The sequence below is a fragment of the Chlamydotis macqueenii genome, chromosome 15, assembly GCF_036417535.1.
Source record: "Chlamydotis macqueenii isolate bChlMac1 chromosome 15, bChlMac1.mat, whole genome shotgun sequence".
NCBI classification, from domain to species: domain Eukaryota; kingdom Metazoa; phylum Chordata; class Aves; order Otidiformes; family Otididae; genus Chlamydotis; species Chlamydotis macqueenii.
Window position 1 is genome coordinate 3865867 of NC_141570.1, and position 15680 is coordinate 3881546.

At 41.4% G+C, this 15680-nt stretch overlaps 1 protein-coding gene across 2 annotated transcripts; it reads right to left on the bottom strand.

Annotated features, from left to right (window-relative positions):
• Positions 1 to 63: 63 nt before the first annotated feature.
• Positions 64 to 15579, bottom strand: ARPC1A (actin related protein 2/3 complex subunit 1A). Of its 2 annotated transcripts, none has more exons than XM_086759586.1 (10): positions 15424 to 15579; positions 12145 to 12226; positions 11472 to 11576; positions 8984 to 9206; positions 7152 to 7259; positions 3526 to 3738; positions 2396 to 2471; positions 2011 to 2204; positions 1324 to 1414; positions 64 to 452 (listed from the first exon to the last, which is right to left on the bottom strand). In XM_086759586.1, the coding sequence occupies exons 2-10, from the start codon at positions 12206 to 12208 to the stop codon at positions 414 to 416; spliced, it is 1113 nt and encodes a 370-aa protein (XP_086615712.1). In that variant the 5' UTR covers positions 12209 to 12226; positions 15424 to 15579; the 3' UTR covers positions 64 to 413. The 2 variants fall into 2 exon arrangements, with proteins under 2 accessions (XP_086615712.1, XP_086615711.1); XM_086759585.1 differs by having other exon boundaries at positions 12145 to 12249.
• Positions 15580 to 15680: the final 101 nt, after the last annotated feature.

Consider the following 15680-nt stretch of genomic DNA (forward strand, 5'->3'; position numbering starts at 1 on the left):
GAGTTAATTCCCTTAACATCCCTTCTTTCATCGCTGCTAATGAGCATCAAAACAAACAATCAGTTTTTCTTTTTTTTAATTATTATTATTATTATTTCTAGCAGACAATTTACATAAAATTCCCCTTTTAAGTTAGTGATTCATAACTTCCTGCAATAAACTACTTAAGGAGCAGCTTTGGTAAAGAATGGAATGAAAACAACCAACCGAAAAAAAAATAAAAAAAGAACAATCACAGCTGATTTTGAAACCAACACAATTCACCAAGTTTAGATTCAAAAGAAAATCTGCCAAGCCGTATTTTCTCAGTGTTTCCAAATATTCCACCTTCCTCCTCCCTTTTCGAGTTTGTGCAGATGTGGGAGCTGCGTTCCGTCAAGCAGTTTGTCCTGCTAGATCACGGAAATCCATCTTTACATGATTCGTAGACCTTGAATAGAGGACTCTAAGGTCTTGAAAGAGAGAAAAATCTTAATCACAATCTGCTATAGTATCCTGTGTAAATAATTCGGTGTAAATGCCAAAGTTAAGAAAAAAAAAAAAGAATAAAAACGCTGAATACTTGAGAACAGACTGGTATTACAGAGCAAGCATTCATCTCAAACTCGTGCACATACATGCCATTGCTTCCACCCTCTCCCCCTGAAACTGCACTAAAGCAGCTTATGCATCACCTCAACTTCTGATCTGGCTCCTGTTCCCACCAGAGCTTTCTGGCAGTACACCGTACAAACTAGGCTTTTCCTAAAAGCCTGCGCACAGCTCTCAGCAGCCTGGGGAGGCCAGCAGAGGCCTCTGTCGGCCAGTCCTCAGCAAAGCAAGTATTTGCATTATTCAGTCCTTTCAGGTTTTCAATACAATGCTTAGTGTATTTTCTGTTTGAGGTAACTTTTTACTACTTTGGTAAGTTAATTATGAGAGGGCAGGATCATGCTCTGCAAAAAGACAGAGAGCAGAGCCCAAAGGGATGGGAGCAAGTGGAGGCAGCGGGCCTTGCACCAATGACGGCTGCAGCCTGACTGCGGCTGAGGTACAGGTTGGAAAACAAAAGAATTAGTGGGATTCCTGCAGGGACATTGAGCAATTCCATTAAAAAAATAAGTCTGGATTAGCGTCGTCTGCTAAGCAAAGTGCATCTGCACTTATGCTGAATCTTGAATCTGTCTTCCTGATGGAGTTCCATAACGGTCTTGAATATTCCAGTCTCAATTTCCTACTGCTAAGAAAATCTGCACTAGGGCTGAGCCCCAGAAGCTGATGCTTAAAAAAAAAAAAACCCCACCATCACACCCAGTTCACATAAACATGGTAGTAAAAGCATACCTTGAAATCCCAGATGGTCATTGCTCCATCAATGCCGGTGGTGCAGAATTTACGACAATCTCGTTTGTCTATCTCATAAATAGACACTTGGCTGAAAACAGAGAGTGCTAGCTGTAACACAGACACCCGTTCCAGAGAGCCAAAAAGCTGGGAAACTTGGGTCGCATTCAACTCCTGCTCACTCAAAGGAAGATACGAGTACAGCAGAGCTTATGATAGATTTTTGGTACAATGCGTCAGGAAAATAACCAAAGGAAAAGGATGCTGAAAGCTCTTTTATCCCTTGGTGGCTTCTCATGGATAAATACACACAGAAATAACATCTGAAATAGGAAGCTGGTATGGGAATTCCTCTTTCAGGTGAATTTTGCTGACCGGATTTTCCAAAGTGCCACCAACCTCTTGTGAACTATCTACATATTGGATAAGATAAACTGTGTTCAAGTTACAGAACACAGTGACGGTGAGCGGTAGCACGCATGCCATGTTAATGATTAACTTCACCAGCTTCCATGGAAGTCCCAGAAATAGACAGCTCTACGTGAAAGACTAAAATGAGAACTGGATGCCAGCTAAACCCATCTGGTACAGCAAATTTGAGCTCTCATCGGTTTGTAGAACATCTTGGGAAACTAAAGTGAAGTGGAGAACGTTCCTTCCCCTCGTACAGGCAGCCAAGACACTCACGTTATACTGTTTTGGTGCAGTGTCTCCAGGGTAGTGTTACGATCTTCTGTAGTGGCTCTTTTATCCATGTTTCGGAAGCGTTCCATAGCGGAAATATTGCGCTGGATGCTCTGTTTGGGAATGTCTAGTTTGGAAACGAAGGTCAACAAGCCACGGTCATCATAGTTAAAGAGCATCGGGCAGCAGTCATGGCCCTGCAACCAGACATCACGAAAGCATGTCAAGAAACACAACCAACGTAACCATAATTTCATTTTTCTGCTGCTGTTAATTGCAGAAATGCAAAGACTGACACTATGCAAGAGCTTGTTTATTACTAACTTTATGGTGTATCCCTCTTCAAAACACTACAACACTCCACAAGGAGAAAATAATAGACACTTACAGCTGCCACCACGCTGTTCTCAGAAACAAATGACACACTCAGGAGTGGGAGGAACTCTGTTTTCAGCTGCGAAACCCTGAACACAAGAACATTTGTTAGAGGACTTCATTGAAACTCCTCATTTTTGGCTCAAACAAAAAATAGAGACTGTTCCCACACAAGGCTTATTGGAAAAGAAGTCAGTGTAGCTCAGTTGTCCTGAGGTGACACCAGAAGGCTGTAATTTGTAATACCAAGGTTTAACCCAACGAAAGTGTCCTGGAAGATCTAGAACAGACATGAAGTATTCCAGGTGAAAGGCTGAAGTCAGCTAGTATTGTGTGTAAGCAGTGGCAAGAGTTTAAAAAGAATACGCCCAAAAAAAGGTTCAAATTGAAGATGCTATTGATTTCACTTGGATATGAAGTTTCAGTGCTTGACATAATCTTCTCAGGAGGAAAAAGTCTGTACGTTAAATTAAGTCAACTGTTGTGATTTTACAACAAATGAGAAAAGAGCTCTAGAACACTTTATACTTAATGATACCCCAGCCAGGCACTGACATCTGCAGCCACCAGAACCGTAATTCAAAATGAAGCACAGCAATGCCTCAGTGATCCACCAGAGATCTCAGCTATCAAAACGTACGGGGAACCTCTTCCTCCTTGGTTAGGAAGCCACGCAGACTGAAAAGTTATTCAGATCAAGATGAAGACCAGAAACAGGAATTTGAAAGGAACAACTTATTTTCCAGATCCTGTTTGGGGATAGGGTCTTGGTAGTTATGGAGCGAGCGTGCTTCTGCAGGAGTCTTGGATCCATTTACGCTGGGATTGGTAAATACTGTTTCCCCAGTCACTGGAGTGGAATGTATTTTTTTCATATGGTTTGTTTTTTCCCCAAAATAAATGACTATATGAGCTTAGAAGTCGCCTTGTAAGAAATTTAAGTTATATAATCTAAAAATCAAAGAATCTACCTTATTTATATAGGACTGAAAAAAAAAAAAAGACTCCTGGAACATACAGTAGAATTGTCAAAATTGGCAAGAGCAGTCACAGCTTTCCTCTTGCTGCTGCAAGCACAACATTCTACATGCTGCTTCCCTCTAGTGTCACACAGCTAATAACTAGCGGCAAGAGCATACTTACATCATGTTTTTTGAAGCATCAGCAACTGACACAGTGCTGTCATGACTGACCCAGGCTAGGCGGTTACCACTGGCAGAAAAACTGACACTGTGCACCCATCCGCCACTTCCAGCACCCCCAAATTCTGACATCAGCTGCCCAAAAGGCATTTTGGAGCCCCATGGTGTGCTGGCTGGTTTTTCATCCACTTCCTTAATGTAAGCAGAAAACACCCTGCAAATAAAAGATTTCAGCGTGAACAAAGAGAGGAGAAATATCCTGGGAGATGCATTCACTTTTCACATTGGAAACAATTAGACGCATTCCAATTCTACCAAAATAAAATGCTACAGTATCTTTAAAGAACAAGCCACTACTGGCTAGGAAGCTTCAGTATACAGAGAGAAAGCAATAGTGCAGAAGGTATAACGCGCCCAGGTTTCTCATATAAACGCTGTTCTTGTATCTGTCCCCTTTTTTTCCAGAAGATGGCACAAAAACACACATTGTCACTGCATTTCCCACTGTGCTAAGCTATCCCTTTCATCCTTTTGCAGTGCTAATAACTCTCAGAGTCAATTCTTCTCTTAGGAAAAAACCCAGAAATTGCACTGTACAATTAGAAGCTGATACAAACACCTACAAAATTACCCACTTTTTAAGAACATTCACTTTTTAGCAGGACTTCAAAGAAAGAAAACCAATGTTCAAATGCCAGCTAAGGGGCTTCAAGCCACCTTATTCTGGCTCATTACTAAGAGAACGCCTTGAAAACCTGAAATACCACAATGTTTTAACAGGATTTTTCCCAGCACGGCAATTTTCAAGATATGTTTAAATAGAAAGCCTCCCCCTTTCATCAAATTCCTTCTGCATGATTCAGGCATGCCACAATATGGTGTTCTTGAGTGTTACCATGGAAGTTACTGGGACGTCACAAACATAGGATTAGAGTCCATTGAACAGGAGGAGCAAGTGAGCTACGTACGCCGTACTACTACCAGAGAAACATTTCAGTATAAAAGAAAAACAGTGATCAAATATTCACGGTTGCAGTCTAACAGAGAAAAGAATTATTTTATAGTGAGTTTAAGGATGTGTTGCTCCCTCTCCCTGTTTTTTAAATCTTTTACGTATATGGGGTAGGCACTTCAAAAGGGACCGATATTCAGCTTATTCAAATAAAGCTGATCATTTGGAACAAGAAGGGTTTAACTGCAGCTATATTAGGTACAGATTTTCAGAGAATTAAGTATGAATTTATATTCAGCTCTATCAGTTTAAATATAATCTAATGATAATCCTTCAACAAACTTAATTTTATAGAGACATCTAAAAGGACGGTTCTCTTAATGTATGGAAATAGGACAAGATGTTTAAAGCAACAGCCTTTGACACAAGGCAGAAAAATAATTCCTAAGCAGTGAAAGACCTTGAAGATAACTGTTTAAAAAAAAAAAAAAAAAAAAAAGTATTTTCCCTTACTAAAGTCTCCCTCTCTTTCAAAACCAAAAACCGTCTCAGCTTGAAGGCCCTAGCCTTCAAAGAACATCGGGAAATGACTTTCATTCCCACAGCAACATTGTTTCAGCAAGAATATGAAATTCACACCTATGCGGTGCTGTTAGCTATATATATATTTCTAAAGACAAACGTAAGAGGAGCTCATCTAGGCCAGCCACCAAAAAAACTCTGCTGAATACCTATCGACTTGGAGCCTCTTCTGCCCTCCATTCTTTTTCCAAAATGTCTCCCACTTAGCTGCTTATTAGTTGGCAGTGGCTCTGGCAGATCCATGTCATAATTTTCTTCAGAACCACCTATCAGAACAGATGCATGCTTCAGGCCCAGATATCTTTATTACCTTTGATATGTAACTCAGCATTCCCTAGAACTGGAATTTTAGAGATCTATGTTAACCATTTAGCAATGAGAACATGCTTTCACGGTCTGGAGGAAGAAAGACAAACATAAACCCAGTACCAATCTCCACTACTTTTCCTTTCTTTAACGTTTCTATATGGAGATGTCTATGAAAAAAGCAGCAAAATTATTGAAGGATTCATCCTAAAGTACAATGTTAAGGAAGAGCAGAAAGTTTCCCAAATGTTTTAAACCAAGATCTGTTCTTTTTATTTTTCAAAATGTACCCCATTTTCAGAGAAAAGAGATGCAGGACAAAATGAGTTTTCTGATGGGAAAGAAAAGACTAAGCAAATCTTCTAGGGAATGCTCCTAGGAAATCGACTGAACTACGTGTGGATTTTCTTCCAAAAAAAAAAAAAAAAAGCAATGAAACAAACCCCAATAAAATATCATACTGAACAGAAAATTATTTAAGTCTAACTTCTCAAACAAAACAGTAAAGAGGATATAATAAGAGATGCAAAGTACTTAACGGGCACAAAGCTTGGAGATAAACGAGCTGAAGTCCAAAGTAACAGAGAGATAAAGATACATATGTATCTGTCATATAGCTGTTCTTTATACACATCTATATATCAGCTGACCTAATGTCAGAGCCCTAAGATGCTTTATGAACACACATGAAAAAATTTCCACATGTGAAAAGCAGCTGCTTCTGGAAGATGAGTGAGTACGTTTTACATCACATTTTTTGCGAACATGTATAGCTTATCTAATTAAAACTGGAGGTATGGCAGGGAAGGAAGGCAACTCCCCTCTTCTTCCTAGCTTCCGCTTAACGTCTCTCCTTACATAAAAAGTTATCAAAGGATCGAACGCGTTTCATTCTGAAAGAACGGATGTAATTGTCAGTCCCACCTCCCCCTCCCACTCCTTCTTAGTCATTTTTAGTGCACACTTTGAAGCTTAAAAATGTCTTATTACATAAAGAATTCAAGAAAAGAAGCTTTCATTATTACTCAAGGTACAAGTGATTAAGTAAAATATGAATTAAAGTCAACCACTCTGAAGACAGTTCCCAATGCAGACTTCATTGCAGTGACCCCAATCACTCAGCGCAGAGCAACTTGCAGGACCTATCCCTCACGGAATAATTCACAGTCAGTTTGAAAGACTAGCCCATCCATCTCACATGCCAATCTGCTTTTACCAGCCTTTTCCTTAATGTTCTTCAAAAACGTTACACTGAGTTTTAGGTGGATCAATTCATTGACCCTGCTCACCAAGAACGTTAAGGCTAGCACAGGCAAAGGGGAGAGAACGAGCGATTCAGGAAAGAAAAAAAAGTGAGATATTTCCTCTGGAAGTGCTGAGTTACCCTGATTGTGGAACTGCAGCCTTAGGATATTGCTTTTTAAACTCAAACTAGCCAGCAGTGGTGTTTTTTCTACAAGATAGCACCTGTTAGTCTAACTTCAGCCTAATAACTACACCTCAGTACTCAGTGCTGAGCAGTAGCACTTTCACGTACTCCCAGTAAAGAAACCCCCCCAGTTCTTCAAATTCAGGCGTGTTGCTCAACAGACCCATGTTAGTGGTCCAAAGCCTGCATGCAGCAGCACTCAAGTCTCTTAAGCTGGATATTTTGTTTTGGTAACAACAACAGCATGCAATGAGTTGCCATCTATTCCAACAGCAAATGCATGATCAACAGGCTCATGCTACTGACTAACTCGAACCAGTAATCCAAACTGATTTACAGATGCTTTATTTTCTCTCACCTGCACTTGAAGTCGCAGGATCCAGCAGCCAGCAAAACATTGTTGGGGTGCCAGTCCAGGCTAAGGACAGTGGAGCGAATGGGCTTTTTAATGTGTTTGCTCACCCACCTAAATGAAAAGAGAGAGAAAATTTACAGGAAAATATTTTACCGGATTCCCTTAAATGAAGTATTATCCAAAAGTATTATTCAAAAGTATGTTTCATGAAGTATTATCCAAAAAGATCACCCCTTGCCAATGACTAAACACATCAGTTTTGCGATAAAGCTCACATTCTGCCCAAAGCTTTCATATTCCCCTGTACAGTCTGTGAACTTTATATGGTTATCTTAATTAAAATGTTAAATACTATAAACAAATTTACGTTAAAGATATATCTCTTCCCCTGAATCCAATTCCTCTTCTAACTCATTTTTAAATTGCATTGGACTGAACTCCTTAATGTGAATTTTGCACGGTAGCTGCGTGGTCCCTTACATCCTACAAACAAGAGCTCAGCTTTGATGGTGATATTGAGCTAAGAAGCACTGTTTTCTTAGATCACTAAGTGCATTTCCTCTCCAGCCTCTTCCAATGAGTTTTATAGCCATCTCTCTCGCCTATCGTCTTTCCTACTGTTTTATAATACAATCACTATAAACCGCAACAAGTACATGAGTGAACTGCCAGTGCCATGACTGGTGTACACACCCCAGTTATTTGAATTACAGTGAAAAGTGATCCTGATGTTGAGTGCATGAACAAACATATCTCAGCCAATTTAGTTTGTTTACAAAATAGTAATGAAATCTGTTATTCACTTGATGGCCTTTGAGATGATGGTGCTTTTTCTTTGAATGTGCTTCCATCAGGCACAAGCAGTTTTAAGGATCGCATTAAATTACTTGTCTTCAACATATGGGCTTTTGATTCTTCTGCAGACAAGTGAGGCAGAGAAAATGTTAATAACTAGGTATGTTGGAAAGCATAAAAGTCCAAAACAATCTTTACAATGTATTTTGCAGATGGTCTCATTGTTTACCATCTCCACATGGAAGACTGCACACAGAACGGGGGGCACAGACACCTGCGTTTTTAAGCAGGTTTATGCAACCCAAAACAACAGATACTCAGCACACCCATGTCACCTACAGATGACATCGTAAACGTAGCTCCAACATACACAGCTACAAACGTAGATCCATTAAGATCAGAAGCACTACGTTTAGATGCCAAAGAGAAAAATAACTGGAATGGTGGAAATATTTGTGATAGTCCTGTCTGAAATCTATAAACTCCGATAAGACTCTACAACAGAATACAGAACAGGTAGACGACAAGCTTGAACATCTTCTAACAGACCCTTCTGGAGATAAGTGACGGATTTGAACTCTTTAATAACAAGAAATGGCCAAAAATAATCTACACGGAAGAAAGACTCAAGTGAAGGTTTCTTCATTCATTCTGGAAGGAGGTGGGAGGAGGAAACATTTATCTTTTTTTCAGTCATACAATTGTGATAAAGAAGTTTTTACTCTGCAGAAATTCTTGCACTTTTAAAAAAGCAACATACATTTATAGCAGTCAGCCGGCACACATCCACGGCAACAGGTATAATGTGAAAATCAGCTAAGTCAAAGGCCTTTAGGTGCTACACCAGAGTAAAGTAGTAAAAGAGGGAAAAGATGGAAAAAAATCCATGAAAGAACTGATGAGACCTATCCATCTACATTTCCTGAAGATTTTAGCAATTAGTAAAATAGGAACCTAGTTCCACCACCATTAAACCCAGGCTTTAGCTTTCCCATGCAGACCTTAGGGGTATAACCGGAAATCAAACTCAAACAGCTCACCAGTCATTTTCGGATTCAAAGTAGCACACAGATATAAGCCGAGCTCCACTTCCCACAGCAAATTTATTCTCCAAGGGAGACCATTTCACAAAGGTGGCTGCACGATTAATTCTCAGGATCACAAGGGTTGGCTTCCACACGCCATCTTTCTGACTCCAGACATAGGCGTTGCGGTCTGCCCCGCAAGTTACAATGCGATCGCTTTTGGGAGCCCAGTCAATACCTGCAATTGAGAGTTCACATAAATAAAATTTCCCCTTTATACTGTTTGTTTTAGCATAAGCAAAACCAGACACAATCTCACAGCCTTCTCCTAGAGAGACAGTTATTAATGTTACGTTAGTATTCCCCTTCTCCACTTATTCTCCAGGCACCATTTGAAACTCTTAGGGATATCGGTTTCTCCCACTAGCTTTCATCAAAATTGCAGATCCCAAATCTCCAGATTCCGCAGGGAACTTGCCCGCTCAGCAAGCCCACTCTGACGGCTGGCCAACAGGTGGAGCTCTGCAGACTGGCTAAAGCCTGTCCGTCCACAGACCTCAAACCACTGACTTCTGCAAGAGACCCGTTTCCACAGCTGAAACCCAGCAATCCCAGAACTACGCACAAACCTCTAACATCGTTGTCTGCTTGCTGCCAGACCGCAGTCATGATCTAAAAGCTTAGATAGCAGGAGATGGGTTTTTTTTGGTTAGAAGTTATCAACCTTTATGTACTGATACAATCCCGACATTTTTCTCCGTGCCTATTAAAGCTGTGCCACGAGAAAGAAAAGTTTTCCAAGCAAAAATAGCAAATTCAAAGAATAAAACAAAGCCTTTGACAAGCCTGCCAATGCTTCTTCCCCTTCTTATTCAATGAAGGATGTCCTCAACTGGAAAGTTTCACAGCAACATTATTTTTCATCTTTTCTTTAGCACCCCTCTTTAAGATGCCACCCTCCTGCCACAAAATTGTATTCCAATGGTTTTCCATAACTGTGTTCTGTATTAAAAATGTTTCTTGAGCACATAAACTGAAAAAAGGATAAAAGATAAGGAAAGGATTTGTGCTAACGTTGCCATATAAGTCATATATGGTGTACTTCCAAATAGGCTTATGCTTTGAAAGTCCAATTTTGAGGAGGTTGGTAGTCTGAAACCAGTTACACACGTCCACTGCTTTTGAAAGTGGGATCATCCTGCCTCTTTTTATTTCTCTTTCCCATCACCTCCCCTGCACCAGCACCACTGTTCTTGTGATCTATGGCAAGGTCAGCTTTTTAGCTGAGCAGAAAACTAAGCCAGCAAAAAAGAGTGAATAACTGCTTTTCCTGTAAGTGAGCAGAAGCAGCTCACCACAAAAATCTGAATCAAGACACAGGAAGGCAAGACAAGGGACCTTGTCCCTTGCGATCAGAAGCTGGAGTGGCAGCAGTTGAATTACTCCCGTCAGAGGCAAGAAGCGGTTTGATCAGTCTATCTCCTGTGTCTAACTGCAGTTTAAGTCTACTCTTTACAACAACCACAGCATTTCATATTCCAAAGGTATACGCTACGCAGGAAATCGGAGAGCGCTCTTTTCCCAGGTCATGAATATTTGCCTTCTGACACTAACAAGTACAAGAAAAACGCAGAGAAACGTCTTTGGGAAACAGCACGTCATTTGTAAATTCAGGCCAAGCGACTCCTCACAAAAGAACAGGTACAGTCTTGCCCTTTGACAGCAAGAATCAGATAAATTGAAGAAAGTTCCTGCAAAATGCTGTTGGGCAGATACTTCTGCCCACTAGTGAGGCAAGAACAGAATAAAGGTTATTGCTGTTTTGGGCAAGTGCTGGTATTAATTACTTTCATTTCCTTAGAGAATAAAGCCCTTATAAAAATATCACCATGAAAAAAAAAAAGTAATAGAAGACTACCACAGGACAATCACATTTTAAAAATAACACCTTGTGACTCATCGTGGCAGCTGCTCTTACATTTTCATTGTGGATTTACAGACACTCTGGGCCTGCAGTAAAATGCGCTCACTGACGGTCTGTCATAAGTCCAGGACTGACCACTTCAAGTGTTTATACAGTTCCTAAAAAAGGATATTTATTGCTGTTGGAAACCACAAACCAATGCAACAGTTGTACACTTGATGAAGTTTTAATACTAACACTTGAAAAAGAGCAGCGTGTATCACCGGGAGAGCTTGACACTCAACCAGATACTTCAGAAGACTGAAAATTTATTCTTATTATGTCATCACAGATGAGAAATAAGAAACAGATAGAAAGGCTCAGTCACTCTACAGAAATGTCTGGAAATGAAACAGGGCTTTTCTTCCTAACACTCACTGCGTGTAGCCCAGAAAAATGCAAAGCTTTCTGCAAGTGGGAATGCCAACCTATAAAAAGATCTGTTTACTCAACACTTGCAGATTTCCTGTTCAGATTCTGGACCGCGGAAAATAGGGGGCTGACAAAGCTAACGTCTGGCACAGCACCTTCTTCACTTACCTGTAATGTGTCCATTATGTTCTTTTAGCTCATGAGCCTTTACCCACTGGTTCCCACTCTTCTTGTAGATGTGGACTTCATGATTATTAGGGCTAATGGCAATCTCTTGAAGAAGAAATAAAACAATCCAATAGTACAGAAGGCTTTTTAGTAACAAATATTTTACTTAGAAAGACTTTCCAGTCTAAAGTCTATATTCTCAAATTTAAGAGCATTACACAGGTTTTGTAAATAAAGGGCCAGCATCCCTGGACAAGCTTTAATTATGGTCATGAGTACACTGCACAGAAAGACAATAACAATTGGAACATAACAGTTCACATTATACTAGAAAACTGCGCTGTTAAAAGGAAGGGCTGGTTTGGGGTATGGAAATAGAGGGTAAGGACCACGTCATTCTCATGAGGTGCAGACCAAGAGGCAAAGTTTTCTGGAACGCTAGTAAGTCTAGATTTGCCCATATGCCAGAATTACAGTAATGGTTTAGAAAAGTTCAGATTTAGAAGATGTGTGCTTTTTGGATCATAAGTGGAATGTTTGACACGTAGCACTCTCTGTTTGACCATACCTTCCCTAAACGTGATCTAGAAAATTACAAGATCACAAACTGACAGCAAAGAGAAAATAGCACTGGAAAAAAACCTAAAACTAACATATCGAACGTATTACTTACGCGTACGGTCTCTGTTCCATGCATGGCAGGTGATCGGCTCTAGTAAAAACTGATGTAGAGACATTCCGAGTGAAAGATATTCCTATGTTGCAAAAATGGAAAAAGCTGAAAGGTGTAAAATTGAAAACAAAACATTTCAAAATTTGACAATTATTAAAACAAAAACAGCCTTCAACATTTAGCAAGGTTGTTTCAGTCCAGTACTACAATTTACTTACACAAGATCACAACTTACTCAGTAAATATCCTAGGGCCACTAAAGAGCGGCCTTTGCCGTGTGCCCGATGAATTCTGCCTGTCCTGCTTACTCCAGCTAACTGCAATCTCCTCAAAAGCCGTATACGCTTCTCACTGGACCCTCACAGGCGAGGCAGCAGGTTCTCAGTAAATGTAACAAATCTAATAATTTTACTATGGAAATAGAATACTCGGGGAAAAAAAAAACCCTAGGGATATAGCTCAGTGAACTGAGTCAAAATCCTGACGTGTATCAAGGCTCACAGGCAGCACTACAATAAAATCTTTTTCTTCTTTTTCAGGAGGTTAAATTGGTGTGTCCAGAACATTGATATGTAACTGTAATCTGCTGACGAAGATTTGATAAAGCCATTTACATGTATCCTAGGGAAAAACTATTAAGATTAGTAATCAATTAATTAGTAATTTCTTCAAATTAATCTTAGCACTTAACTGTTTTATCTTTAGGCTTTTGCCCCCACGAGATTCAAACACTAAAACAACAAGCTGAATCATTCTAGTTTGTAAGTATTTTAATTCATTTTAAAAAAAGCTAGACACCTGTTTTTTTTCCTTAACTTGTAACTGCTACAAGAGAGAGAGCTGACCATCTGCAACTGGAGCCGCAGTGACCCACAATTACTAAGTTGTTTAAAATATCATATTGTATTCTATGTCCTGTATGAATCAAGGGCAGCAGAAATGGATGGAAGATAACATCGTAAAAACTCAAGGTCACCTGTAATAATTAAAATGTGCAGGGCTCAACAGATGGAACTGGGATTTGTCAATTCCTTCCATATATTCCACTACTTTTCATAACAATTCATCCTTGGCTGATGGATCAAAGTCTTTTTACCCCTACATATACATCCAAAAAGAAACATCTCTGTGATGTCATTCCAAGACATCCACACCCATTGTAGCCTGAAATTACAACATACCCAAGTATGGCCATGTTAGCAGAGGGTGGAGACTTCAGGACAAGGTAGGAATTTGGAAGCAAACAGGAAATGAACGGCAGTCCAACAGAAACTCAGGAGTGAATGAAAGACGAGTACGTTCTTACGGAGCGCAGTAATTACCATCACACCACTAGTTTAACAAATACGCTCAGAGAGCTGAATCTTGGAGCAGAGATTATATGGTACTTTGCCAACGCAAATCATTGGAGAGATTTTTTCTTTTCTCTCCTTTTTTTTTTTTTCCCCAAGAAATCAAGCAATACTATTTTAAAGAAACGCACCTTATGGTTACATTTCAAATGTACTTCAAATATAACTTTTTATTATATGAGCTTTAAATCCAGTTCAGAATTTTAACCAGCATGATTTTCATGGTTCTCCTAAGAATCATATTCCACCAATCAAATGAAGCCATTAAATATACGCAGTCCTAAGCAAAATAATTAATTACTTTTTATTAATGTGAAAACATTGACATAATTCAAGTTACCTTTGACCTTGGACAGCCATGATTTGAAATTCCACGTGTTAATATAAGCAAAACACGACTGCAAATTGCTTTTTCCACGATCTCGCTTTAGCATGTGCCAACATTCAGTAGCAGCACATTTCCATATACAGGAAAAGTTGAAGAGCTGTTCTACCAACAAGGAATGCTCAGCCTTTTCTACTCTTTCTGAAATAAAATGTAAAAATATCCACTCTCCGCTCCCCGAGGAACGCAGCTATTTCAAAACACTTTTTAATATAACCCCGGTGTTTTCTCCACAGACCGGCACTCCATATAAACGATATGGCCCCATCCTAACTTCTAGCGCAGAGATTTTTACTAATCTACGCCCTGTTCCCAAAGACAGCCTAGACAAGCGATACGATTCATTCCTTTCCATTGATTGAGTTTCCTGAGCACCGTAACTTGTAGCATTTTGGCTCAGGAACAAACTCATTAAAGACAACAACGATGATAATCTCAAAAAGCACAACTATTTCTGTCATCTGACAGTTGCAGTGCTATTTTCTTCAGGAAGATAAATCTTAATGAAGTATTCCAGTTATATTTACTCCTTTCCAATACATAGACAAAATCAAACTCACATTTCACAAGAGAAAACACGACTGGCTGCATGATTCTTGATATAATTCATATGTAGTAAACCCATCAACGCCTTCCTGTCAGCCAACCTCAGAATCTCACACAGGGAAGATAGTGTTATGATAACTTTGTTAGCCAAGGACTTAATGTAGCTAGCCCTGATCTTTTTTCCAAATGCAATGTAACTGTCCTTGAGTTTCAATAACATTTCACAAGGAGAAAAAAAAAAAGGAGATCCTGCACCTTTGTACAGCAGTTCTTTCAGTATGCAGACTGAGGAGATCAAGCTTGGGAAGTACAGGACTGAGCTGTTGTCATCTCTCAGTGGGGTGAGAAATATGTGGTATAAGGCCATCTCTGGACAAGCAACTAGCAAGGATATAGATTCAGAACTGGAGACAGCGTGTGCGTGAGACAGAAAGGGGTCTTTAAAATCCTTGCCTATTTTCAGAGCACCTACATCAGTTTCAAACATCTGGAAGAGAAGTGCCTACAATTACGGCCTGCCACTGTCATCCCCTTCCAAGTCACCCAGCGCGGCTTTCCCAAGCGGGTGACTCCTCACAGGCGAGCCTACTGACACAGGACACCATCAGCATGATAAAGCCGACCGGTTTGGGACGGATTGCGGGCTGCGGCCCTGCCCAGAACTGATAACACAGGTGCACGGTGCTGCCGCCGAGGCCACGGTGGGGCAGGGGCGGGAGGCAAGGCAGGGGCTGCCCCGCCCGGCCGCTCCCTCCCCGGCCCCATCCATCCCCCGCTTCAGGGCGAAGGGGCTGAGGGGTCCCCAGCCCCCTCCGTGTAGCGACAGCGCCGGGCACAGCCCCCTGCCCCCGGGCAGGCCGGCGCTGAGGTGACCCCCGCCCGCCATCCCCTCAGCACCGGCGGGCCTACAGGCTCCCCCCGCCCTCCATCCCTCTGGGGCGGGGGCGGGCCGGCCCGGTGGCGCGGCGGACAGACTCCCCGGACGAGGGGACTCACCTGAAGCGGCGTGAGCGGAGCGGGACTCGCGGACTCTGGTCAGTCAACGCGAACTCCGCTCCGGACAGCGGGAGAGGGAGCGGCCAGCGGCGGAGGCCGAGGGGCGGGGGGGGGGACCCGGCACTGACAAGGGAGGCAGGAAACGCGCTCTGCGCCTGCGCGCCGCTCAGCGAGCCGCGCCTGCGCCGCCCGCCGCCGCCGCGCTGCACGGGGTGGGGGAAACCGGGGCGCGCCGGGGAGCCGCTCTGCGCCTGCGC

Coding starts and splice junctions, on each gene's coding strand:
- ARPC1A (XM_086759586.1), bottom strand. CDS start 12,208: ATGTCTCTACATCAGTTTTTACTAGAGCCGATCACCTGCCATGCATGG. Junction 3,739..7,151: donor TCCTGCGACTTCAAGTGCAG/GTGAGAGAAAAT, acceptor TTTTATTTGCAG/GGTGTTTTCTGCTTACATTA. Junction 453..1,323: donor TGACCATCTGGGATTTCAAG/GTATGCTTTTAC, acceptor CTCTCTTTCAAG/ACCTTAGAGTCCTCTATTCA.